The 25,237-nt window shown below is 42.9% G+C and overlaps 1 protein-coding gene across 6 annotated transcripts; it reads right to left on the reverse strand.

Moving 5' to 3' along the window:
* Positions 1–365: 365 nt before the first annotated feature.
* On the reverse strand, positions 366–24,732 carry KYAT1 (kynurenine aminotransferase 1). 6 transcript variants are annotated; one of them, XM_073640055.1, is made up of 14 exons: positions 24,589–24,731; positions 20,469–20,564; positions 14,234–14,292; positions 12,863–13,013; positions 10,813–10,962; positions 10,144–10,230; positions 9,221–9,349; positions 8,743–8,863; positions 8,552–8,628; positions 7,914–8,003; positions 6,492–6,678; positions 6,319–6,395; positions 5,508–5,594; positions 366–5,319 (listed from the first exon to the last, which is right to left on the reverse strand). In XM_073640055.1, exons 2-14 carry the CDS (start codon positions 20,559–20,561, stop codon positions 5,242–5,244), a joined length of 1,386 nt encoding a protein of 461 aa, XP_073496156.1. In that variant the 5' UTR covers positions 20,562–20,564; positions 24,589–24,731; the 3' UTR covers positions 366–5,241. The 6 variants fall into 6 exon arrangements, with proteins under 6 accessions (XP_073496156.1, XP_073496158.1, XP_073496159.1 ...); XM_073640057.1 differs by lacking the exon at positions 20,469–20,564 and having other exon boundaries at positions 24,589–24,732; XM_073640058.1 differs by lacking the exons at positions 20,469–20,564; positions 24,589–24,731 and adding an exon at positions 14,435–14,453.
* Positions 24,733–25,237: the final 505 nt, after the last annotated feature.

Below are 25,237 nucleotides of genomic sequence, written 5' to 3' on the forward strand. Positions count from 1 at the left end.
TTTTCTTTGTGACATTAAGAATTCTCCTCCATGTGATTCAGTGACAGGTCACACACAAAACATTGAATTGTACATTTTATTTTCTTAACAAAATACAGTGAGTTTCACAGCTGAATCCAGATCATAAGGCAATTTTCCCACATCAGGACTATTCTGACCAGTCTGTTGTAAAAAAAAATTCTATTTCTCATCAAATATAAACTCTTGGGCATCTTTTCTTTGAATTCTGCATTGTGCCTTTCCTCCGTTATTCCTCCTGGAAATGTATGCATTAACCTGGGTTTGTAATATTCTTACAATCCTGAAGTTCCAAAGATACCCCAAATCTCCGCTTGGCCAAGTACCACTGCTCGTTATCTTCTTTCCTGGGAGGATCTGTATGTTCTTCCTGGCCTTTCCAATATACAGTGGGTAAAATAAGTATTTGATACACTGCCGATTTTGCAAGTTTTCCCACCTACAAAGAATGGAGAGGTCTGTAATTTTTATCGTAGGTACACTTCACCTGTGAGAGACAGAATCTTAAATAAAATCCAGAAATTCACATTGTATGATTTTTACATAATTAAATTGCATTTTATTCCATGAAATAAGTATTTGATCACCGACCAACCAGCAATAGTTCTGGCTTTCACAGACCTGTTAGTTTTTCTTAAAGAAGTCCTTCCTCTCTGCACTCATTACCTGTATTAACTGCACCTGTTTGAACTTGTTACCTGTATATAAGACACCAGTTCACACACTCTCCAACCTCTCCACCATGGCCAAGACCAATGAGCTGTCTAAGGACACCAGAGACAAAATTGTAGACCTGCACAAGGCTGGGATGGGCTACAGGACAATAGGCAAGCAGCTTGGTGAGAAGGCAACAACTTTTGGCACAATTATTAGAAAATGGAAGAAACACAAGATGATGTCAATCGTCCTTGGTCTGGGGCTCCATGCAAGATCTCGCCTCGTGGGGTAAGGATGATTCTGAGAAAGGTCAGGAATCAGCCTAGAACTACACAGGAGGACCTGGTCAATGACCTGAAGAGAACTGGGAGCACAGTCTCAAACATTACCGTTAGTAACACACTACGCCGTCATGGATTAAAATCCTGCAGAGCACACAAGGTCCCCCTGCTCACACCAGAACATGTCCAGGTTTGAAATTCGCCAATGACCATCTGGATGATCCAGAGGAGGCATGGGAGAAGGTCATGTGGTCAGATGAGACCAAAACAGAACTTTTTGGTATCAACTCCACTCGCCATATGGAGGAAGAAGAAGGATGAGTACAACCCCAAGAACACCATCACAACCGAGAAGCATGGTGGGGGAAACCTCATACTTTGGGGGTGCTTATCTACAAAGGGAACAGGACGACTGCACCGTATTGAAGGGAGGATGGATGAGGTCATGTATCGCGAGATTTTGGCCAACAACCTCCATCCCTCAGTAAGAACATTGAAGATGGGTCATGTTTGGGTCTTCCAGCATAACAATGACCCGAAACACACAGCCAGAGCAACTAAGGAGTGGCTCCGTATGAAGCATTTCAAGGTCCTGGAGTGGCCTAGCCAGTCTACAGACCTGAACCCAATAGAAAATCTTTGGAGGGAGCTGAAACTCAATGTTGCCCAGTGACAGCCCCGAAACCTGAAAGATCTGGAGAAGATCTGTACAGAGGAGTGGGCCAAAATCCCTGCTGCAGTGTGTGCAAACCTGGTCAAGAACTACAGGAAACATCTGACCTCTGTAATTACAAACAAAGGTTTCTGGACCAAATATTAAGTTCTGTTTTTCTATTGTATCAAATACTTATTTCATGCAATAAAATGCAAATTATGTAAAAATCATCCAAGGTGATTTTCTGTTTTTTTATTTTTAGATTCTGTCTCTCACAGGTGAAGTGACCTACTATAAAAATTACAGACCTCTCCATTCTTATTTTCCCCACTGTACGTAGCGCCATAAGTGACGTACGTGGGATGCCCAATGTTTCCTCAGCAGAACGCCTCCAGACTCTGAAAAGGATATTTGGCGGGTATAAAGAGTTTTACAATTGCGTAGGGGTGTTCTTTTGATTTTTTATTCCTTCATTTTTGCTTTATTCCTCCATAACTTTTTTTATTTTTCCCGTCGACATAGCTGTATGAGGGTTTGTTTTTTTGCGAGAAGAGTTGCAGTTTTGAGTGACATCGTCCAATTTACTATATCGTACTGAAAAACGAGAAAAATTCCAAGTGTGGTGAAACGGTGAAAAAAAAAAACACAATTCCCCCATTTGTTTTTTAAGGGTTTGTTTTTATGGTGTTCATTGTGCAGTAAAAATGACCTGACAACAAGATTCTCCTGGTCAGTTCGATTACAACGATACCAATGACTGTATAGATTATTTTTTACATTTTAGTGTTTTAAAAAAAAATGATTCAGAACTTTGCAAAAATAAAAAAAAATTGGTTTGTATACCTCAGTTTTCTGAGACCCGTAACTTATTTTTAGCTCTTCCGTCGATGAACCTGTATGAGGGCAATTTTTATTTTTTTTGACATTTAATGTTTAAAGAATTTGATAAATTTTGATAGATTGGACTTAATATGGGGAACAGTATGGCAGTGATGGGAGCATCATTGGTTGAGTGGGGGTGTGGGAGCAGCGATGGGAGCCAGGCCATTTAAACATTGCCAGTGATTGACAGCAGCATCTAAATGGTTAAACAGCAGCGATCAGAGCTAACGCCAGTCTATGCTGATGCAGGCAGATGCCGGCTGTCTAACACTGCTGTCATCTACTGTGTATGGTGCAGGCTCAGTTCCTCACACCTCCATCAATATGAAGTATATTTTTGTTATATGTTCGCAAAAAGGATTAAATGACAGTAGCCCTTTAACGTTTCGTTGTAGCATATCCCCACATCATCAGATTGTGTGGACACGTATCCTATTGACAATAGCAATGGTAATGTAGTTATTGATTCATATATTTCCAAGAGGAATAACAGAGGGATAGTGTAATTCAGAGTTCAAAGAAAAGTTGCTTCAGAATTGTTATTTAATGGGGAATACAAATTTTTACTAAAACGTATATGTCGGGAGACCCAAGAGGCCGTTACTCCTTAGACAGTGTCACAATTGAGGGGAGAAGTACAGTTTGCAATTGCAGCAGCGCTGCAATTCTGTGGGTGCCCATAGGTGTTAGTGAAGGAGCCATCTCTCTATGCGGCCGGGGGGCCAAGAGCCTTCTGTGCAGGGGAAGCAGCGCTGTGGCCCCTTCAATCTCGGTGGGGGTCCCAGTAGCATGTAAGGCCGGGTTCACACATTGCGCCTGCAGCACTTTCTTTTTTACACCGTGGCTACAATGTAAAAACCCGGCATATAACTCCACTGTCCCTGCAGCACCCAGATGCTGAGTGGCTCACAGGCGGCAGTAGGAGACCAGCCGGTCACAGTGGGGCCGACATTTTAATAAAGCAGTGCAACTTTATCATATTTGCCACTTTTCTTGCAAGATCCCTGACCTGCTGCAGTTTCTCAAAGGCTAAATTTAAGATATACTGATAAAGGATTACACAGCATCTTGATCAGAGATTGCATTGCAACTGGTCTGTAGGGACTATTGCAGGGACTAGAGCTGGGACTAGCGCAGAGACTAGAGCAGAGACTAGAGCAGAGACTAGAGCAGAGACCAGAGCAGAAACCAGAGCAGAGACCAGAGCAGAGACTAGAGCAGAGCCTAAAGCAGGGACCAGAGCAGAGACTAAAGCAGGGACCAGAGCAGAGACTAGTGCAGAGACTAGAGCAGGGACTAGCGCAGGGACTAGCGCAGGGACTAACCAGTGCTTTGTGCCATGGAGGTTGGGGAGTCGAGTCTCCCTAGCAGCAGTGTTGTATGCTACCATACGGTTTCCCTTCTTCTTCGTTCTATTGCCATGTCTGGCTTAAAGGGGTATCCCAGTCTAAGCAAGGCATCTAGTGACTAGTGATAACTGTTAGAATGGTTGGGGTTCCCCTCCAGAGACCACCAGAAAAGAAAACTGGTATCCCCTATTCTTTCCTGGGAGGCGTTGAATGGAGTGCAGCCTCGCTGCTCCATTCAGAGTCTATGGTGCTGAACAAAAAGATCAAGAAAAGATAGCGACATGAAGCCCATAGACATTGCTTAGGTATAAAAAATAAACACCCAGCTGTTGGCACGCTCCTGGCTTCCTGTATTTTAAGGTAGCTACATACTTTATCCATATATGAAATCATGACGTATAAACTACTCTAGATGCAGGAGAGTGGTGTGATGGATTGGAGCATACTAATTTAATTACTGATAATATAGTCAAGCCATAAGAGCTGGCTGTGTGTTATGTCCGTTCTTTCTTTTCTTTTTGCACATGGTTATCGGTGTTAGATTCTCCTCATGTAATTTGACTGACTTTTAACTACATATATTTAATAAAATGTACATATTTTTTATACCTAAGCAACGTCTATGGGCTTCATGTCACTATCTTTTCTTGATCTTTTTGTTCAGTGGCTTTTGTGATGCCCTTTTTGTTATTTGTCCATAAGTCTCCCCATTGAGGTGTTGCAGTAGCTGCAGGATTATGCGGACTAATCTGTGGTATGTTCTAATAGAGTCTCTGCAATGTTCCTCTGCACCATAGACTTGAAAAAAAGCATCAGGGCATGTGCGTGACCTGCTGTTCCTCTCCCTGTGCAGAGGATACAGAGATGCGACCCCGTCCTTCACAGGATTGATGGGGGTTAAAAGCACGTAAGGCTGTGTTCACACGTTGCACCCGCAGTGCATTCTTGGCTGTGACGTGGAAACCCAGCACTTCCCTTGCAGCACCTGGATGTTCACAGACCTGACACTTTATCCAAGTATATTGCACAGGTGTAGATAGCAGAGCCCTGCGCATCACTTATACTTGTTTACAGTGCCGCTTTCCTCCAAAAATAGCGCCACCTCAGCTCATCCACAGAACTGCAATCCCAGACACAGACAATGGACAGATGTGGCGCTGTTTCAGTGAGAAAGCAGCCATTTTTAAGACCATATACCCTGATGTTACTACATAGTGACCCCATATAATGAAAAAAAAACAAACAGTTTTTTCAATAAAACCACCTGTCGGATGCTAGAACAGAACATAAGACAAGGCGCCGACATTTTGTGCTATTGTTAAAAACAGAAAAACAATTCTAAAGTATAATATGTGCAAACCAGTGTTGCTTTCCGGTAGTATGCTCCTACTAACAGTTACTACTGGGTCTTTGCTCCTGTGGACTCGTTGCTCCACTTCTGTAGGATCCTTTCTGCAGCTTCCAGTGTTGCATCCTCCTATGGGGAAAAAAAAAATAGTGTCCGGCACCGATCATTACAATGTGCATGCTGCCCCCTAGTGTACGTACTTTGCAAATGAGCCAGCAAGCAAATTTTCAGCTTTGCATATACTGTACATTTTGCAATTCAAATCGATTTGTGCAATCCCAATGAAGGTGGAAACTTTAACCTGCAAACATATTTACCTTTACAAAGCAAAACCTAATATAGTTCTCAAACTGCTTCTTATGCAGGGAGCTGTAAAAAGCAGAGACAGGTATGGCGGCCAATTGCTGCAAGGAAGAAGAGCAAGAAAGATCTTAATGAACCAGAAAAAAATGCAAAGAAAAAAAGCAGATTTAATGCTAATGAGGTTTGTATTGTACCTAGAAATTAATCTAGGGATATTGAGAAAAAAGATTGTCAGGACCCTGCTCGGTAGCCTGTGGTCGCTGGATTAATGTCCCGTGAAGCTCTTCTGATTAGTTGGCGCGGAGCGGCGTCATGCATGAGTCTTGCCGCAGTGATGAAGTCATGACGATCCTACTAATCAGAAGAGGATCTGGGGATGCCGACAGGTAGAAGGAAGTTTGCAGAGCTCTGGTCCAGCGGCCACAGACTACCAATGTGACCGCTGATCCAGGGTTCTGCAAATCTTTTTGCTCAACTCTCATAATATATTCTGAGCAGTTTTCAAACTTCAGCAAAAGTTAGAAAACTATTTCGGTTTACAGATCCCTTCTTGTCTCAAGCAAAAAGAGACCCATAACAGTGAGTCCATATTACAGGGTCAGTCATTGATCTGAATGCATGTAATTCTACATTTGCCCAGCAGTGGCCGCTGTATTAAAAACATATAGCCAGCAGAGGCGTTTGGGTCAGTCCTACAGCAATCATCTGATCGCCATCAATATTCAAAAATATATATATTTTTTTTGCCTGGGTCAAAATAAACTTATTGTCTTCATCCCTCAAGTCTGCTTATTTCAGTGAGGTTCTTGCCTGGTTAGGACTTACTTTATGTTTCATCATCCATCTTACAAAGTAGTTATTGTATGGTACATTGTGGTCGGTGGGAGGAGGGACATCGGATTCTGTATAGAATGAAAGCAGACATGGTGACTGTGACACTAAACCTCATATTACAAGAACCCTATTACGCCATTGTGGCTTTTGGGGTGTCAACTTACTGAAGCGGGAGATGTCAGCGATCATAAAGTAAGAGCCTTGGGACATTATAGGTTTCATCCCCACCTCTGTAAGGCAGCGGTAAAGCCGGTCCCGCTTCTTCTGCAGCTCATCCCGCAACTGTATAAAGTAACAATCAGACTTCCCCAGCCTCTCCAGTTCTGTCTGAAATCCATGGGCCACTGCTTCCTACAAGACAAAGTATACGATCACAGGGGCGCACTGTTATGCCTTCTGATTAACCGCTTCGCGCCAGAGCCAATTTTCCTTTTTGCGCTTCCGTTTTTTCTTGCCCTTCTTTCAAAAGCCATAAAAATGTTTTATTTTTTTCCCCCATCTACATGGCTTGTTTTAATGAAGGACAAGATATAATTTTACTAGACATCATTCACGCTACCATAAAATCTACTGAGAAAAAATTGCACATAGAGGAGGAAAAAAAAATGCAACTCCACCATTGTTTGTTTGTTTGGGGGGGGGGGGGATTCTGTTCTTATAACGTTCATTGTGCGGTAAACATAATTTGGAAATATAATTCTTCATATCAGTGCCATTACAGCAATTCCAAACTCACAAGTTTTTTTATATATATATATATATTTTATGGTTAAAAACAATCTGAAATTAGATTTTTGTCACCATAACTTTTGTTCTTTTTTTCTATCAATAGAGCTGTGGGAGCGTTTGCATTTTGTGTGCTGAGCTGACATTTTTATTGATATCATTTTTGGATACAAACAACGTTTTGATCACTTTTTGTTGCATTTATTTAGAAAGTGTGTTGACTGGAAAACGCCATTTTTTTTCCTTTCTGCATTTAAATAGGACCTATCACTTGCTAAAATTAAAATTGTAAAAATCCCTGAGATCCCCTCACTCTGACGCTCTTTTCCGTTTTGAGCTGCGTCGTTCCATTGCAGAGATATTCACAATTGTTGCTTCTGGAGCGCAGTATGTGAAATCTCTGCTTTTTATCCAATTGAGTCTTCTCTGTGCCTTCACTGCTCCCTTCCAGATGCTGTCAGTTTAAGCACGGCAGCAGATCTAGCAGTCATAGAAGTTGCCGAAATTGAAAGTTTTGGCATAGTTTTTGGAGAATATGACAAAACTAAAGGCCTAATGTGTATGGGGCCATCCCGAGTCGCCCGACAAATGATGTCAAGGATCTAGCACGTCAGATTTCGGACAGCCGATCCTTTTGTTTTCCGGGAAATAAGTCGGTGCCAGAAGGAAGAATAGCAATTGGCTGATCAAGATTATGGCTGACTCTGTAAAGCAGATGTAGTCAAGCATTATGCTGCAGTGTTGTGTACGTTCTTAAAGGGCTTGCCCATTTGTAATAACTCCTTTCCAGAGACACCATAAGGCGTGTGTAGGTATAGGGGGACAGATGTGACGAGCTGCCCTCGCTCTCAGGCTCTTACCTGGGCACCGGTTGCACAGTGATAGACAGAATTCTGATGCACAGTCCGGAGATGTTTCAGAAGACAATCAGGCCCGAAAGCCCATCCAACCTGTAACCAAGAACACATCATGGCTTGTAGGAACGGTTTGTGTTGTGTGCAATTTATAGCCCTAATTAAAATGCCCCTGATGTCTAATATTAAATAAGCACTCCTCCTCCCATCAAAGCTGGTGTACTTACAATTGCTCATTTTACCTTTCTACCCAGCTAATTCATCTCTTTTCTCTGCTCTATGTAGAAACAGGAAGTCACTTGTCCCTGCAGAAATCATTCCCCTTTTCAACTCCACACCCAGCTGCTTCGTTCCTCCCCCTGCCATAGACTTTTGCAGTAACTCCTGACTTGTGCAGAGAAAATTGACCTCCTGTTTCTACATAGATCTTAGAAGGATTCAGCTAGTCTGTTTAGAATCATGTGATGTCATAGACCTAATGGAAAAGAGAAGAATTATCTGGGTAGAAAGGCAAAATGAGCAATTGTAAGTACACAGCGCTAAATAATATGATGACTGCAATATATTAAGAGGAGAAAAACTTTGATTAGAGGTGGAGGAGGAGGAGTGCTTCTTTAAGTGGCGACATTAGTCACCATATTCACCTTCCATCCTGTGGCGCTAAATGTCTTCCCGGCACTTCCTATGGTTATGGTCCGGTCCCACATCCCTGGAAGACTTGCTGGGGACATAAAAGCAGCATGGTTATGGGGCAGGGGACCCTGCAGACACACAGGACTCTTGTTGGCTAATGCAATCAGTGAGCCCTGCTTCATGCAGCTACTTTGGGACTCACCAATTCGTATATGTTGACACCCGTCATACACCAGCCATTCATACACTTCATCAGAGATGCATAGCAGGTCGTATTTCACGCAAATCTTGGCGATCTCCTCCAGCTCCTCTTTACTAAATACCTAAAAAAAGAAAGAAAAGGGAGGAATCAGATGTAACGTTCAGCTGAGATAGATAACAGGGAGAGTCGGAGGACTCAATGCATCCAAGCATTTACCAAAATAACCAGCCTGTGATTTTAATAAGGACTGTGCAGTGCTTAATTTCTCCTGCGGTGGCGCTGTGGGGAAATTGAACACTTGCTGCTTGGTTCTCCCGGTGATCCCCTGATCAGCCTATTGCCAGGGCACCCTCTCAATGAGAAGGGGAATCCTAGGGGGACAACCCCTTTGTTCGCAGCATTCACATGCCCAACTAATTTAGGATGTGGGTAAAGCGAGTGTAAAATAAATGAATAAACTGAGATCTACCATACTTACTTTGCCCAGTGGATTATTTGGGTTATTTAAAACCAGAATTTTTGTATTCTTATTGATTTTCGCTTCCAGCTCAGTAGGATCCAAACGCCAGTCGCTACTTTTTGGAGATTTTCCATCGTCTGCAGGCCTCTGCTCGATAAAAAAAAAAAAAAAAAAAGGTATGATAAAGGAAGGGATGCAATTCTTGCTTGTTTTTATAAAAGCCCGAAAAATTCAGGGACTCCTATCATCCTATTTGTGGGGTTGAGGTTTGTACATAGTTCACCTCATGTGTTAAACAATGTTATATTTTGATAGATCAGACTTTTAAACTTTTAAAGGGACACAGTGATAACGATTATGTTTATCTTAGGGTTTTTTTTTATTCTTTTATTTTAATGGGAAAAAGGCGTTATACATTTTTAAACTGTTTAAATATTTTTTCAAACTTTTTTTTCCCATTAAACTTTTGCTTATTTTTTTTTTTTAGATCTTTTGAGGCGTTGGTATTGTGGTATATAGTAAAGGGCACCTCCATCTCCTATAAAGAACAGCCACAGGCTGTGTGAATGACGGGGGCCTTCAGTAAGCCCCCTGGCACTACCCTATCACTTTGGACACCCCTGGCGCCGCACCGCTTAAATGCTGCTGTCAGAGATTGATAGCGGCATTTAAGGAGTTAAACAGCAGCGATAGGCAACTGGTCTCAAACTGTATGTTCATGTATATCACACGTCAGGAAGGAGTTAATATGTCAACAAGAGGAATTAAGAAAGCTTAAGTTTTAAATGATGATGCTATTCCTTTAAATTAAATTAACCCCATAGTGACAAAGGTAACATCCCATCTTCTGCTGGCACCACTGTCATATATGGAAGAATATTCTCCCTATATAACGTCCCTTATAATCCGTGCCAGACACTGTATGACATGAAAGCACTTACAGGCCTCAGGGGAACGTACACGCATCGTCCGCCGGCCATTAACGTCATGGGTTCATAGCTGTCGAAGAACGGCTCAATGATAATCACCTGAAATAAGAAGATAATAGACGTTCTTGCTTCTCAAATCTTGTGGGCCAAGACACAAGACATCGGAAAGTACGGATCCTGTGTTATATACTGTATATAGTGGTGTTATCAGTTATTGTACAGGAGGAGGAGGAGGTGAGCTGTGACATCATCTATTGTGAATGGTGGATCCTGTGGTATCTACTGTATATAGAGGTGTTATCAGTCATTGTACAGGAGGGGAGGAGGTGAGCTGTGACATCACCTATTAGGAATGGTGGATCTACTGTATATAGAAGTCTTGTCTTTCAATATAATCCTGTCTGTGATGATAATGAGAATGCTGAAGTGTTCTGGACAGATCAGGAAGTGTGAGTCTAGTATGAGTTCTTGTGACCAGTGTGAAAATTGCAACATTTTACATTTTTTTATGCAGATAGTGACATGGTAATGTGAAAAATACAATATCAAACACTTTGAAAAAATATACGGTATGTACCATAAAAACCTTATTTAAACTCTGAAATGTAGACTATATAATATAACTGAGGGGTACAATCCCTAATATATGGAAATTTATTGGGTGATACTATAGTGTAGTACCTCATCTCCTTCATCCACCAGAGCCTGAAAAGAACAAAAAAGAGCTCCATAGGCACCGACAGACACCATGACGTTAGTGATAGGATTCAGCTCCTGTCCGAACAGGGGTCCAAACATCTGGGCGAGGGCCTTCACCAAAGGAGGGTGTCCCTGCAATGGAGGAACATGGCTGAGGATGGAGGTGAACTACAGGATAAGTTACACAGAAGTCTGCTGATACTGTGGAGTCGCCCGCCCATTACTAGATAAATACCCGGAAACATTCAGCCACTGCCTAACCAGTACCAGAAAAATTAGGAACCCCTTATAAGTAAGGAAAACCTCATTTATTACGGTACTTGAAGGCATAAATAATGATGTCATGTCTAAACAAGGACTGACATGATGATGTCATGTCTAAACAAGGACTGACATGATGATGTCATGTCTAAACAAGGACTGACATGATGATGTCATGTCTAAACAAGGACTGACATGATGATGTCATGTCTAAACAAGGACTGACATGATGATGTCATGTCTAAACAAGGACTGACATGATGATGTCATGTCTAAACAAGGACTGACATGATGATGTCATCTCTAAACAATGACTGACATGATGATGTCATGTCTAAACAAGGACTGACATGATGATGTCATGTCTAAACAAGGACTGACATGATGATGTCATGTCTAAACAAGGACTGACATGATGATGTCATGTCTAAACAAGGACTGACATGATGATGTCATGTCTAAACAAGGACTGACATGATGATGTCATGTCTAAACAAGGACTGACATGATGATGTCATGTCTAAACAAGGACTGACATGATGATGTCATGTCTAAACAAGGACTGACATGATGATGTCATGTCTAAACAATGACTGACATGATGATGTCATCTCTAAACAATGACTGACATGATGATGTCATGTCTAAACAAGGACTGACATGATGATGTCATCTCTAAACAAGGACTGACATGATGATGTCATGTCTAAACAAGGACTGACATGATGATGTCATGTCTAAACAAGGACTGACATGATGATGTCATCTCTAAACAAGGACTGACATGATGATGTCATGTCTAAACAAGGACCGACATGATGATGTCATCTCTAAACAATAACATGATGATGTCATCTCTAAACAACGACTGACATGATGATGTCATCTCTAAACAATGACTGACATGATGATGTCATCTCTAAACAATGACATGATGTCATCTCTAAACAATGACTGACATGATGATGTCATCTCTAAACAATGACATGATGATGTCATCTCTAAACAATGACTGACATGATGATGTCATCTCTAAACAATGACTGACATGATGATGTCATCTCTAAACAATGACTGACATGATGATGTCATCTCTAAACAATGACTGACATGATGATGTCATCTCTAAACAATGACTGACATGATGATGTCATCTCTAAACAAGGACTGACATGATGATGTCATCTCTAAACAAGGACTGACATGATGATGTCATCTCTAAACAACGACTGACATGATGATGTCATCTCTAAACAATGACATGATGATGTCATCTCTAAACAACGACTGACATGATGATGTCATCTCTAAACAATGACATGATGATGTCATCTCTAAACAATGACTGACATGATGATGTCATCTCTAAACAATGACATGATGATGTCATCTCTAAACAATGACTGACATGATGATGTCACCTCTAAACAATGACATGATGATGTCATCTCTAAACAATGACTGACATGATGTCGTCATCTCTAAACAATGACTGACATGATGTCATCTCTAAACAATGACTGACATGATGATGTCATCTCTAAACAAGGACTGACATGATGTCATCTCTAAACAATGACATGATGATGTCATCTCTAAACAATGATATTGACGATGTCATCTCTAAACAATGACTGACATGACGATGTCATCCCTAAACAATGACTGACATGACGATGTCATCTTTAAACAATGACTGACATGATGATGTCATCTTTAAACAACGACTGACATGATGATGTCATCTCTAGATATGGAGTGACATACTCACAAAGGCTCTGGTGTACTGGTTCAGTAAGGAGCCCTCATCTTTGATGGCTTTGGAAAACGCTTCTCTCACATAACTCGGTGGAGAAAAATCGGGGAAGCCTTGTCCCAGGTTCACGGTTTTATACTGATCAGCGAGGCTGATGAACTCCACCCTGCAGGATATATAACAAGAGAAGTCTTGCGTTCAGATCTCGGAGAATCACAAAACCCCCTATTATTTTACAGGTAGTCCCTATCCTTGGCTATAGGTTTTATACAATGGTGGGACAGGCTTCTAGGCAGCAATACATGCGTTTTACACAGTGCCCCCCACACGTGCTCTCTTCATCTCCTGCACTGAATAGAAGTGCTCATCATACGCTGGCACCTTAGGCAGCAACCTACATTGCCTGCCCCTCATCCCAACCTTAATTTTACATTCATTTTGGTGTAATTGGGCAGGTGTAACTTCAAATCCCAACCCTTCTGGTAATTAAGCCTCCATTTAAACACAAGCACGCTTGGCTGGGTCAAGTGTGCATGTGTATGGAATTGTTGGGGTTTTCTGACAGCTGCTCCTTAAAGGGGCTCTCCAGGATTAATATATTGAGGACCCCCACTGGTCTGATTTTAATTACCTATCCAAAAAATTGATCATTGATATACAAGTCCTGGACAACCTCTATAAGTCTATTTAACCAGTGTGAGGTCAGCACAGTCATACTGAAATACTCTGATTAACATTAATGGCAGAGCTATAAAGTGAGACAACCCCTTATAAGTGGCCCCAGAATGCTGCCTGATTAAATAATAATAATAATAATAATAATAATAAAAACCCTCTATAGTTCCATCCTGGACAAGCGCTGAGCCTCTGCTTTCAGCCCTGTGTCCCCTGCTATCTACCTGTCAAAAAAAATGTAACGTGACCGCTGCAGCCAATTAGACACTGATTGGCTGCAGCCTTCAAAATTCTGTCTGAGTGGAAGAACAGTGTTTTTTCTACTCAGGCAGAAACGTGACGGCTGCAGTGGTCACGTGCCAATATGTTAGGAGAAAGGCAGGGTATACAGGGCTGAGAGCGAGAAGCATTAGTATACAATTATTTTATTTATGCACCACCCTGGGCCATTAATGAGATGGTGTATAGTACAGGAAAGCCCCTCTAATAGGCAGATCTATCATTTTGGAGTCTGAGAATGCTGGGTTACAATTTCCGAAGAAGTTGCCATTTTGTTCATATTGTCACCCAGCTTTCCCTGGAGCAGATCTAACAACTTCTAGGTGAATTACATAAGAAGAGAATATCTGACCTAAGGCTAAATGATGAAGAATTTTGGGCTCTGCGCTTATCAAACCCAATTAGCCAAAAAATATCACATCTCCGACTCACCAGATATTTTCATCCACTCCCTCCAGTCTCCGGGCATGGATCCGTTTTGCCATCTTGTCCTGTATGTGGTTGGTAAAAGCATGGAGTAGTGAGAGGCAGCCTCGGATCCCCCTCCTTTGTAAAGTACAGTGATCAGACGATCGCCCCCCGCAACCTTTCCACATGGAACCAGGCAGGAAGAGCAGACATTGGACTTTGTACCTTGCAACAGCTAAAGAATGTGAGGGCATTCTGGCGGAGAGGACAAGTGTATGATGTGTGCACCAGAGCGTGCAGCGCTGTGCCTACTTGAATGGGCGCCGTACAGTAACGGACAAAGGAGCTTATGAAATGATGCCCTATGTACCCCAATGTGACCTCCAGCTCTGACCCCGAGGGCAAACAATTCTGTAGGAGGGTTAATTAATAACATGGTAGATTACAAAACAACTATTATATGCACTTCTAATCATTTTATACTAGAGGCAAAGTCATTGATTCTTGGTGTATGACAGTTCAGTGGAAAAATCGCTGCATCCGGACACGGCTTACCAAAAGCTGGTAAAAAAAAAAGTCTTAAAAAGGGCATTTGGATATATAATTATTGGCCAACAGTGTTAACTTTTAAAAAGACACTATCGTCAGAAAATGAAATGCGTTGTACATATTGGTTTGTTTTCACTTGTGCTGCCATCTAGTGGCCAAAAAAATGTCTCATTTTACAGCCTGCTGTGAAACTGATTGTTTATGCCTCAGATAGATATCTAATTTTTTTTATTTTTCATGACATAGGGGATAACTTTGTTCTTTCTAGGGGTCTGACCACTGGGACCCCAAAAAAATCTCGATTCCGAGAAGTAGGGGGTTTTCATTTTTTTGCAAAATCCTTGCCCCTAGCTGCAGTTTTTTTTTTTAAAGTGCTTTACTCACCCTTTTCGGGTCCAGTGCTGAGTCTACAGCACATCTCTCCGGGTCTGTTATTGTCTGCAGCGTTGAACTGAGCGGCTCTGCCCAAGTTGATGTCACAAGCTGCTGAGCTCTATGATTGGCAGCAGAACCGTTGATCTGACATCAGCGCTGCAAACAATAATAGACACCAGGAGTAGAGGCAGAGATTCAGCGTTGGACAACGGAAGGGTGAGTTTACTTTTTTTTAACAAACTTCACCTGTGCGAGGGGTTTTCTGAAACCAGAAAATCCCTTTAAGAATAGAGGAGTAAGTATCTTCCGGGCACATCTGAGGCTGGTTTATTTCCTCTGAGAAAAAAAAAAAAGGATCAGGCATGTTGAAATACAGCATGCCTGATCCTTCTTTCTCTCAACCTCAAACAGACATGGCATTTCAATACACATTAAATGATCATCGAAAATGGGCTACTTTAGCCAACATGTGCATGGCCACCCTCATCTGCGGAGGGCTGCTGATATCACTGCCTATGATAAGGTTTAGATACAACAAATTGCTGTCAATGAGCATTATTGTATTCATAATATAACTCCTAAAATGAGTTGTCCAGACTTGAGTCCGCGCCGTCAAGACTCTCAAGTGTCGCGAGCAGGCGGTCATATGACTACAAGTATGAGATTTTCACATTACCAGCCACATTCCGACTAGACGTGTCCGGCCTCGCAAAATTTACTTGTTCTGAGCGAGGCTGTGCAAGTCTAGTTGGCACGTGACCACATGTATGCAAAGTGGATGAGGAGTTGAAGGCCATCAGAACTGACGGACAAAATTTTAAAGCCCTTTAAATACCGCTATCATGCTTGAAGTGGCATTTAAGTGGTTAAACTATTGTGGTCGGAGATGTATAACACAGCCAACCTTGGCTCTATATGGTATTTGTCCAGCCAATGAGTCTGTTGAGCTTGGGCCAGAAGGCCAGGGGGTGATGGCGCACATGTGATACAACTGACAAGGAGTTAACTCTTGCCTTTTTAACTTGGTTTGGTCCGTTGTTTTCCTATTCTTTCTTTAGTTCGGCATAGCTGTCATATGTTTTAGCTTAGTCTATCATTTGCCTCTTTTCGAAACGTTGTAGTGAAGTACAAAATGTATTTTTATTTTTGCGCAGTTGAAGACTAACGCCTTTTAAGTGATATAAATAGACGCCATCCAATCGGAGGACTTTATACCTCAAAATCCCCCCTAAATAAATTGCCTAACGTTCTTAAAAATGTACTAGGCCTCATTTATCAAAGTTGCTATCTTTGTTGCCTCTAGCAACCAATCACAGCTCAGATTTCATTTTTTCTGAGCAGGTTAAGAAATGAAATTTGAGCTCTGATTGGTTGCTATGGGTAACAATGACAGATTCTGTTGTAGACAGTTTTGATAAATGAGGCCTAGTGTGTGGTGAACGTTATCACATTTCACAACATCTGTTAATATCTTAAGCCAGGATTAGATGCGTGAGAATTGTGGGAGCAGGCAATTTCCCATGTCACTGATAGGCAGATTAATAACATGGCCAAGTGCAACACGTGTACAGGATGTGTCCTAAATCTCCTCTGGGCTTTGTCCCTCCAGAGACATTAATTCGGCATTATTTCCACAGAATTAAGTAAAAGGCTAAAAGTGGAATATTGTAAACAAAGTCCAACGTGATATAATGGAGACGAGCTGTGCATGAGGTGGCGCCATCATTACATGCACCATCCCCATTGCATTCCACTGATCTTTTTTTACTAGCGTACTAGAAAATCGCTTATAGGACATTTCCCTAATATATGCGACGACACAGCTTTTGATATTAATTATCCTGATGTCTAAATTAAGTAGGCCAGGAGAAATACACTATTATTTTTATGTTGACTTTTGAATTTATGTATCTTTCTTTGGGAAACATGAACTTTTGTCACAAGTCTGAATTTTGACTTCTGAGATGATATTTATTAATTGATAAATAGCTGTTATTTACATCTTATATCAGCTCCTACAGTTTATTGTACTGTTATCTTTGCACAGGGTCTTTTAACAATTAATGTTTGCTAAATATGTTGATTGGCTTGTTGAATCGCAGAGCAGAGAAGTATAAGCTATGCAGATCGATTAAATGCTCAAACAATGGAGAGGTAAACTCATCTCACCTCCCCCTGACCTGTAGATAATGTCTTGAAGGACAGTTGTGAACTATATAAGGGGGATATGCCTCTGTATCAGGAGTTTTTTTTACAAAACAAGACAGGAACACTCTAAGTGACAGCTTTACAGTACAGCATGTCTCCATCCAGAGGGATACAGAGCTGCTCCTTTGACCATCACTGACCCTATGGAGACGTTTGGGGAAACCAGGATTGTGACCCCCCAATCACCTGGTCCCATGGATATGTTCTAAGACGCCAGGTTGGGATCATCCGGTCGCCTGGTTCCATGGAGACGTTTGGGAAGGCCAGGATTGTGACCCTCCAGTCACCTGGTCCCATGGATATGTTCGGAAAAGCCAGGTTAGGACCATCCGGTCACCTGGAACCCATGGATACACTCTGAGAAAGCCAGGTTGGGACCATCCGGTCAACTGGTTACATGGATATGTCCAGAGAAGCCAGGATGGGACCCTCGGGTCTCCTGGTCTTGTACCTCAATGGACTGTCAGCTTCCTAAGCTTGCCACTACCTCCTCTCTGTGGATGTCCACCCAAAGCAGGGGGCCACTAGTTAAAGTAGTCGGCCCTGGAAGTCCCAAAGTTGCAACTGCTCTATTCCTGGCGGGCCAGCGGAGGGGTGAGACTTTGTAATTTTGCACCATCTTGGGTATTTGCTGGGACTGTTCTATATGTTTATTGTCTGTTTGGTGGTTCAATAAAGTATTGCCACACTGTTTTACCCTCACCCTGTGTTGTCTGAGTAATATTATGCCAACGGAAGGGTCTTCACATACTATATTTACCTTACGGAATAATCTAACCACTTTGCCCCAATACTGACCGACGAGGGCCATTTTATGGGGTTTTGGGCACTGGGGTGGGGGGAATAAATTTACAGATATATAGGCGTAGATGTACGTCAGGGGCCACCAGAATGTTATCACTTGCAGCTAATTATTTTGGGTTCTTGTTGCCTTGTGCATGGAATTAATACATACACACTATTACAGACTGCAAAGGTGAAAATAGCCGTTCGCCATAGATATGTACCCAGCTAGGCACCTCGCCACTGTCCTGGGGCGCCTTATAAATCCAAAGAAAGAATGGTCCAGCTCAACAAATGTATATTAAAATTTCTTCATTGCTTTATTGCAAAATGTTTAAGGGCTCCTTGACACGTTTGTATAAAACACGTACATGAAAAAACAGTACTGGTGTCATCTGTGGTTTCCATCCGTGTGTCTGCTTTTACCATCAGTGTCATCAGTGTTTTTCGGGTATGGAGAAAGAAATTAATTACAAAGCTTCTCCTATACTTTGCAATGTTGAACACGAACAGTACGGAGGTAGTCACTGATGCCATCCGTTTTGTTGTACACGTTTCTCACGGACCCATAGACTTGTATTGGCCCTTGTCATCCGTGCTGCGTGTGGGTACGTGTGGTATCCATGAAAAAACGGATACCACACGTACCAGAAACACGGACATGTGAAGGAGGCCTAAAACAGGTACACAAATCCATACAAAATTCTATACCGCCAACGCATTTCTAGCATCAAGCGCCCTTATTCATGCTATATCACCATCAAGTGCCATTACACCAGGAGTAAGTGCACTTGATGCCAGAAACGCGTTGGTGGTATGGATTTTTGTATGGATTGGCTGTACCTGTTTTAAACATCTTTCAATAAAGCACTGAAGAGATTTTCATTTACATCCGTCAAGTCGGACACTAATACATATTCACAAGCAGTGGCGGATACAGACAGAAGAGGGCCTCTGGGAAAGAACAATATATGGGCCCATTTGCAGTCCAATAACGTGTCTGCTGCAGAAGCTGCTTGCTGATTTAGAAGTGGAAGTGGGCCCCCTTACTTCTTGAGCCCCTGTGCCGGTGCACAGATTGCACCAATGGTATGTCCGTCCCTGTTCACACATCCATGTTTCAAATGCAGATGCAACATGGATGTCAACTGTGTGCTGTCCATTCACACCATGGATCAACTCATTGATATAAATCTGTCTCATCAGCGAACTGGATTAAACCTGCGCATAAGGCCATGGCCCCACTATCAGTATTTTCTCTCAGGAGTGGGAGCCAAAACCAGGAGTGCGTGATAAATGCAGAATTGGTGACTTGTTTCTATTATAGCTTTTCTCTGATTGTTCCTCACCTGGTTTTGTCTCCCACTCCTGAGAAAAAATACTGACCGAATACTGACCAAATACTGATAGTGGGGCCGTGGCCTAATAATTCAGTCTGCAAGAAAAAAAAGCCATAGACAATAATGTGCTCTATAAAATGAGTGAATAAATCTGCAGCACCCTGGTCCAGACGCTAGTCCAGTAGTCCACGGCCGCTGGATGGGAGCTCTGTGAGACGCCTCTTACCTGCTGGCATTTGCAGCTCGTCTTTTGATTAGCCAGTCTGGTGCGACATTGTGTGTGCGTCATGCCACTATGATGACACGCGCCAGGCCAGCTAATCAAAACTGGAGCCGCAGATGCCAGCAGATAGGAGGCAGTTTGCAAGATTCTGGGCCCAGCGGCCATGGAGTACTGACCTTGCTGTTGGACCAGGGTCCAGTGAATCAATTTTCTCATCTCTATTATACATATATTGTGTATATTATGGACTAAATGGCAAAATGAAAGTCAGTGTTGCATTGCATCTGCTGATTGTCTATGGGGTCACGTGGTTACTGCGACACAACTGGGCCTCCATAGACTGCAATGAAGCTCGCTTTTGACTACCCTCCAATTTGACAGATTTTTTTCCATGGTTTGGGCTACATCACATGTAATAAATGTGGTTCTGGTATTGAGCTGCAGTACACTTAACAGTGAATGGAGCAATGTTGTTCCCCGACTCCGCTCAATGTTTATATCCGACTGGTAACAGCTGACTGCTCGGGGGTTCTGAGTGTCGGACCACCACTGATGTGATATTGATAGGTTATCAGTATATCAATAAGTAACTGTGGACTATAATTCCTGCAAAACAATGTGGACGTGTGCTTTAAAGACTGCCATGATGAGCACAAACTGAATTTATACATTTACATAAGTGCACCCATTATAATCCCTCAGATGTGCTCATTACTACCAGTTTACATGGAGATTATCTGAGATTTGCCCTATTAAACAATGCTTGGTAAGATATACTCACATGATTGCAGTTGGCAGTGGTGCCGCAGAGCCGCTCACACCATTGTGCAGTAGTCGCCATGTATCCAACCACTCTGCCTCTGAATGGGACCATCACCTACAGCATGAGGTGGAGAGGCTGAAGATACACCATCAAGTACAGTACATCTTCCACTTAATGGCTGCTGGCTTCAGAGTAATGGTGATCTAGTGATCTACATGCGAAAACTAAGCGTGTGCCTCTGCCGGTCCCATCTGTACCAGTCACCTGCATGGTTTCTACAGCACGCCATCCGGAGGTGCCAGGCAGGGAACGTGCAGATGTTAATAGCCAATATATGCATCTATTATAATATGAACCTCTTTTACAATCTATATGGAGCCAATACAGCTTTCACTATGGAGGTCACCCTGCAGTCCCGATCTCCAAAACAGCACATCTGCTTCACAATGCAGCTGTATAACACAGCTGGCACCTGCAGCACTCCATACACTTGCACCCGATGTACATAATGTAATATGTCGGGAGGGGATTAAACAGATCCTATATTATTCTATAGATGATGGATGCCGCTGTTAGGTCTATGTCGGAAGCTTTTCTGATCCATATGTTAAATGGAAACTAAAAGTGGGCTTTGCAGCAGTCATTCTATTCCCACTCATTACAGATGGACTTTACAGGGGATGTTCAAGACTATGATACCGATGACCTATCCTTAGGACAAGTCACAAATATCAGATCGGTGGGATTCTGACACCTGACCCCCCCCCCACCGATCAGCTGTTGTAGTTTTCCGCAGGCTCTGAAAGCAAGCAGTGTAAGGCTGTGTGCCCACGTAGCGTTTTTCAAGCGTTTTTGATGCGGAATTTCCGCAGCGGAAACGCTTGTAAAACGCTTGGTAACCCGCACCCCATGGTCCCCAATGGGATTCCGCAAGTTCTATGCACATGCTGCGGATTTTTCCGCAGCGTTTATGCTGCGTTCAAAAATCCGCAGCATGTCATTTAATTTTGCGTTTCCGCAAGCGGAATTGCCTTTGTCCAATGCATAAAAAACGCAAGGCAATTCCGCATGTGGAAAACGCGTGATAAACGCGCGAAAAATGCGCGATAAACGCGTGCGGAATTCCGCATGCGTTTTTCCGGGAGAGGACTTGCAGAAATGAAGCAGAAATTTTCTGCTTCATAAATGCAACGTGGGCACATAGCCTAAGGAGTCAAAACACCACAGCGCCGTACAAGGTGTAGTGGCCGTTCTCAGGTACTGCAGCTCAGCTCCAATGTCCAATACCTTGACTAACAAGTGCATCTGCTTACGAATTCTCCGGGATACGAGCTGTCCGCTCAGTTGATTTATTGTTTTATGATGCGAGCCTAGATCTGAGTTACCAGTGATGTGGTTATCCTGCCGTACAAGCATCTCTGTCATTGCTGTTATACTTTTGACCTTTTCTTGACATTCATTTTCCTGGGATGGACTCTATTTTAGCACTGCATGCTGCATGCATTTGACATGGGGCTGTACAAAGGATAATAGTTATTTTTTGGTTTATGCTTCTGAAATTTTTTCTGTGGCAGTACTGTATGTTATTTCACATGTGCAGCAATGTTCAGTATACTGCACTATTATGTGCGTTCTCTGACTCTTTGGAGTGTTGGCTTTAGGGTTCAATATTTGCTATATTTATATGTGAAGATGATTAAGTGAAGTTAACTTATTTAAAAACACCTAACAGAAAAAATTGGTGTGTTTTTTGGGGGGGCTGGAATGGATTAATAGCATTTCAATTCATTTTAATGGGGAAATGTAATTTGATATAAGAGCAAATTGAGTTAAAAGCTCAGTCACAGAACGAATTAAAGTCGTAAGTCAAGGTATTACTGTATGTGACATTTACTATGATGTGCAAATTGCCTCTTCAGCGAGGAAGAGGACAAGAACTCTAGTGCCACATATTGGAACTAACCATCCTAAAAGTCAATATCGACTCTTTAACAAGCCTTGTCATATGACTTAGGATAAAAGCCAAACCAGGAATCTCAATTAGTAGACACAGTGTTTCAGGGTATTGCCCCTCATCAGTGCAAAGAATGAGATCTGATTAGGTTGGACGAGAGGCTGAAACTGGGATCTAAGGGGTAAGGTTTCTCCTTGTGGAGAGTGACAAGCCAAGCCTGGCATGTCAGAGTGAGGAGACTTCTACACCATGCATGCTCCTCTGGCAAGGCTCGTTAAAGGGTCGATAATGACTTTTAGGATTGCTACTTCCAATAGGTGGTGCTAGAGTTCTAGTTCTCTTCCTCTCTGAAAAGGCAATTTGCATATTAAATTTCTCAGAGAAGCATGCATGGGGTATAAGTCTCCTTTCTTTGACATGCCATGCCTGGATTGTCACTCTCCACAAGGAGAAATGTTACCCCTTAGATCCCATCTGCTATGATGACATGTAAAGTGAGGAAGGCTGTCATCCAGGGAAAATCCTGTGAAGGCCAAAGGAGGACCAACCTCACAACAAGGGTCCTAGACAGGAGACACCGCACAGGCAGATGATACTAAACTGTGATTACTGCAATTGATACAAAGCAGGACTGTAATGTATTATAGATACTAGAAATGGGCAAATCAATTCGCAAGAACCTGGTGGATCAGCGAACAGGTCATTTTTGTAACCGCTAAACCGGAGTGTTGGGACCCCCCTCCCCGGCTCCTTTTTTGATTAGCTGGCCTGGCATAAGGTCAACGTCGCGGCAGGATGCTCACATGACGTTGCGCCAGGCTGACTAATCAAAAGAAGAGCTGCAGACGTTTTTCAAGGCTTCTGTTCAGCGGCCACAGATTACTGACGTGGCTGATGGACTGGGTCCTGCGAATCAATCTGCACCATCTCTGGTGGCACCAGAAATATTAGGTGGAATACAATACCCAGAAAAATTATCAAAATTGGGGTATTTAGTTTGGCAAAAAAAAGGGCTAATAATGATGTAGAAAAATATCAAAGGAATAGTTCTGATGACCTCTTCATACCCGGGACTGTAGGTGTAACATGAGGGCAATCACTATGAGAGGAGCAGGGGGCACAAGCTGCGACCAGGAACCCATGTGAGGCCCACCATGTATTTCTCCAACCATCTGGTTAGACATGCAAGTCTGTGTCTGCTTACATATATACTGCATGTCAGAAAAGAGTGGATCATGGGCAGGAGTGGTGCGGCTAAGTGCTATTGGTGCACTATGCCGTCATCTCTGCAGAATGGTGGTCTCCTGAGCTGTGTGGCAGGTCAGTATAGTGCAAGTGAGGTTTCTACACGGATATGGGCAGGGATTCTTTACTGTAAGAGCAGTGACACTATGAATCGCTCAACTGGAGGAATTCACTAGAATAGTTCACAAATAAAAAAGGTGATGGGGACGACTTGAATCAGATAGTTGGGAAACTATTTTTCCCTAAAATGAGAGAATTCGGCATCTGCCTGAAGGCTTTTGGCTTCCTCTGGCTGAACAGGACGATACCTGTATGGCAGCTTGTGGAGTCCTTAGTCCCTACACTATGGAGCCATAGGCATACTGTGCCGCCATATGGTGGAACACAATGTACTTATGTTTCCCAGGTGCCGATGATGTATTCAGCGCCTCTATAATGTGGCATTGGATAAAACACCGCACGGCCTTCTGTTCTGTATGCCTCTGTATAACATTGGAGATAGACAGGACTACAGGGTGACCCCATAGACGTCTGAGGGGGTCGTCCTACATCTCGGAGGCAGTGAACCGCTATAATACGAGCGTGAGCTTCAAGCACTAGAGCCCTGCTATACCCACAAGCCTCAGTTTGCCGCACCAGAGTCAGAGTCTATCTTTGTGTGATTTGCGATGCATGATGGGATATTTGTGTGATCGAAGTCATCTGACCCTGTTCTAGAGTAGAGGTCAATACCGCCCTGTCCTCACATTAACAAAAAATAATTATTTATTTCTTCATGCCATAGAAAAGCTGCAAGCTACTTTTGGTGACCACCTGACACCAATACATTCCTATGGAAAAAGCCCAAGTCATGTGACTTTGCATAACAAAGTCACCATACAAGCCAAGCCGTGTGCCCTGATCAGCCCTAAGCACGACACAGAGGCCGGGAATACGTACACAGCAAGATCCCACAGCAGCCAACGACAGCTCAGCTCATAGTCCGTCATGGAGTCCTCGTACCCGCAACAAAGATGGCGGTTGCGCCCTCTGAGGCCCCGCCCCTCTGATCTGTTTGTCCCAGGAACATTGGATCCTCCCTCTCAACGCAGGATACCGGCTCCCTGACCCAACCCTCGGGATACCGGCGGCCCCCCAACCCGGGACAGAGCGTCACTTCCGGGGGTGGAGATGAGGAGCAGTGCGGAGGCGAGGGACGAAGCGGAGAGTAGGAGACGAGGGACCGGCCGCATCCCGGGGCGTCAGGTAGGACTATGGAAACGGCGGGAGGTTACCGGAGAGAGGACCGTACCATGGGGGGCGGGGGCGGGCTGCATAGAGCAGGAGACAGAGCGACTCTTGTGCCATGTCAGAGTCTGCGGGGCTGAGTGTGCTCTATATACTGTATATACTATATATATATATATATATATATATATATATATATATATATATACACATACACACACACACACACACACACACACACACACACACACACACATACACGGTGTCCATCTGTGTGCTGTATATACTGTATGTGTGCTCTATATACTATATATATATATACAGTGTCCATCTGTGTGCTGTATATACTGTATGTGTGCTC

The sequence above is a fragment of the Phyllobates terribilis genome, unplaced genomic scaffold, assembly GCF_046119375.1.
Source record: "Phyllobates terribilis strain yellow unplaced genomic scaffold, ASM4611937v1 Scaffold_7__3_contigs__length_470593459, whole genome shotgun sequence".
NCBI lineage: Eukaryota > Metazoa > Chordata > Amphibia > Anura > Dendrobatidae > Phyllobates > Phyllobates terribilis.

Excerpts from the sequence above, each read along its gene's own strand:
- KYAT1 (XM_073640054.1), bottom strand. The coding sequence starts at position 14,397 with ATGTGGAAAGGTTGCGGGGGGCGATCGTCTGATCACTGTACTTTACAA. Across the intron at positions 10,963-12,862 it reads ACCAGTACACCAGAGCCTTT|GGACACCCTCCTTTGGTGAA; the intron begins GTGAGTATGTCA and ends CCTCCATTGCAG. Across the intron at positions 6,679-7,913 it reads ACTGTGCAACCGGTGCCCAG|GAAGCAGTGGCCCATGGATT; the intron begins GTAAGAGCCTGA and ends TTTGTCTTGTAG.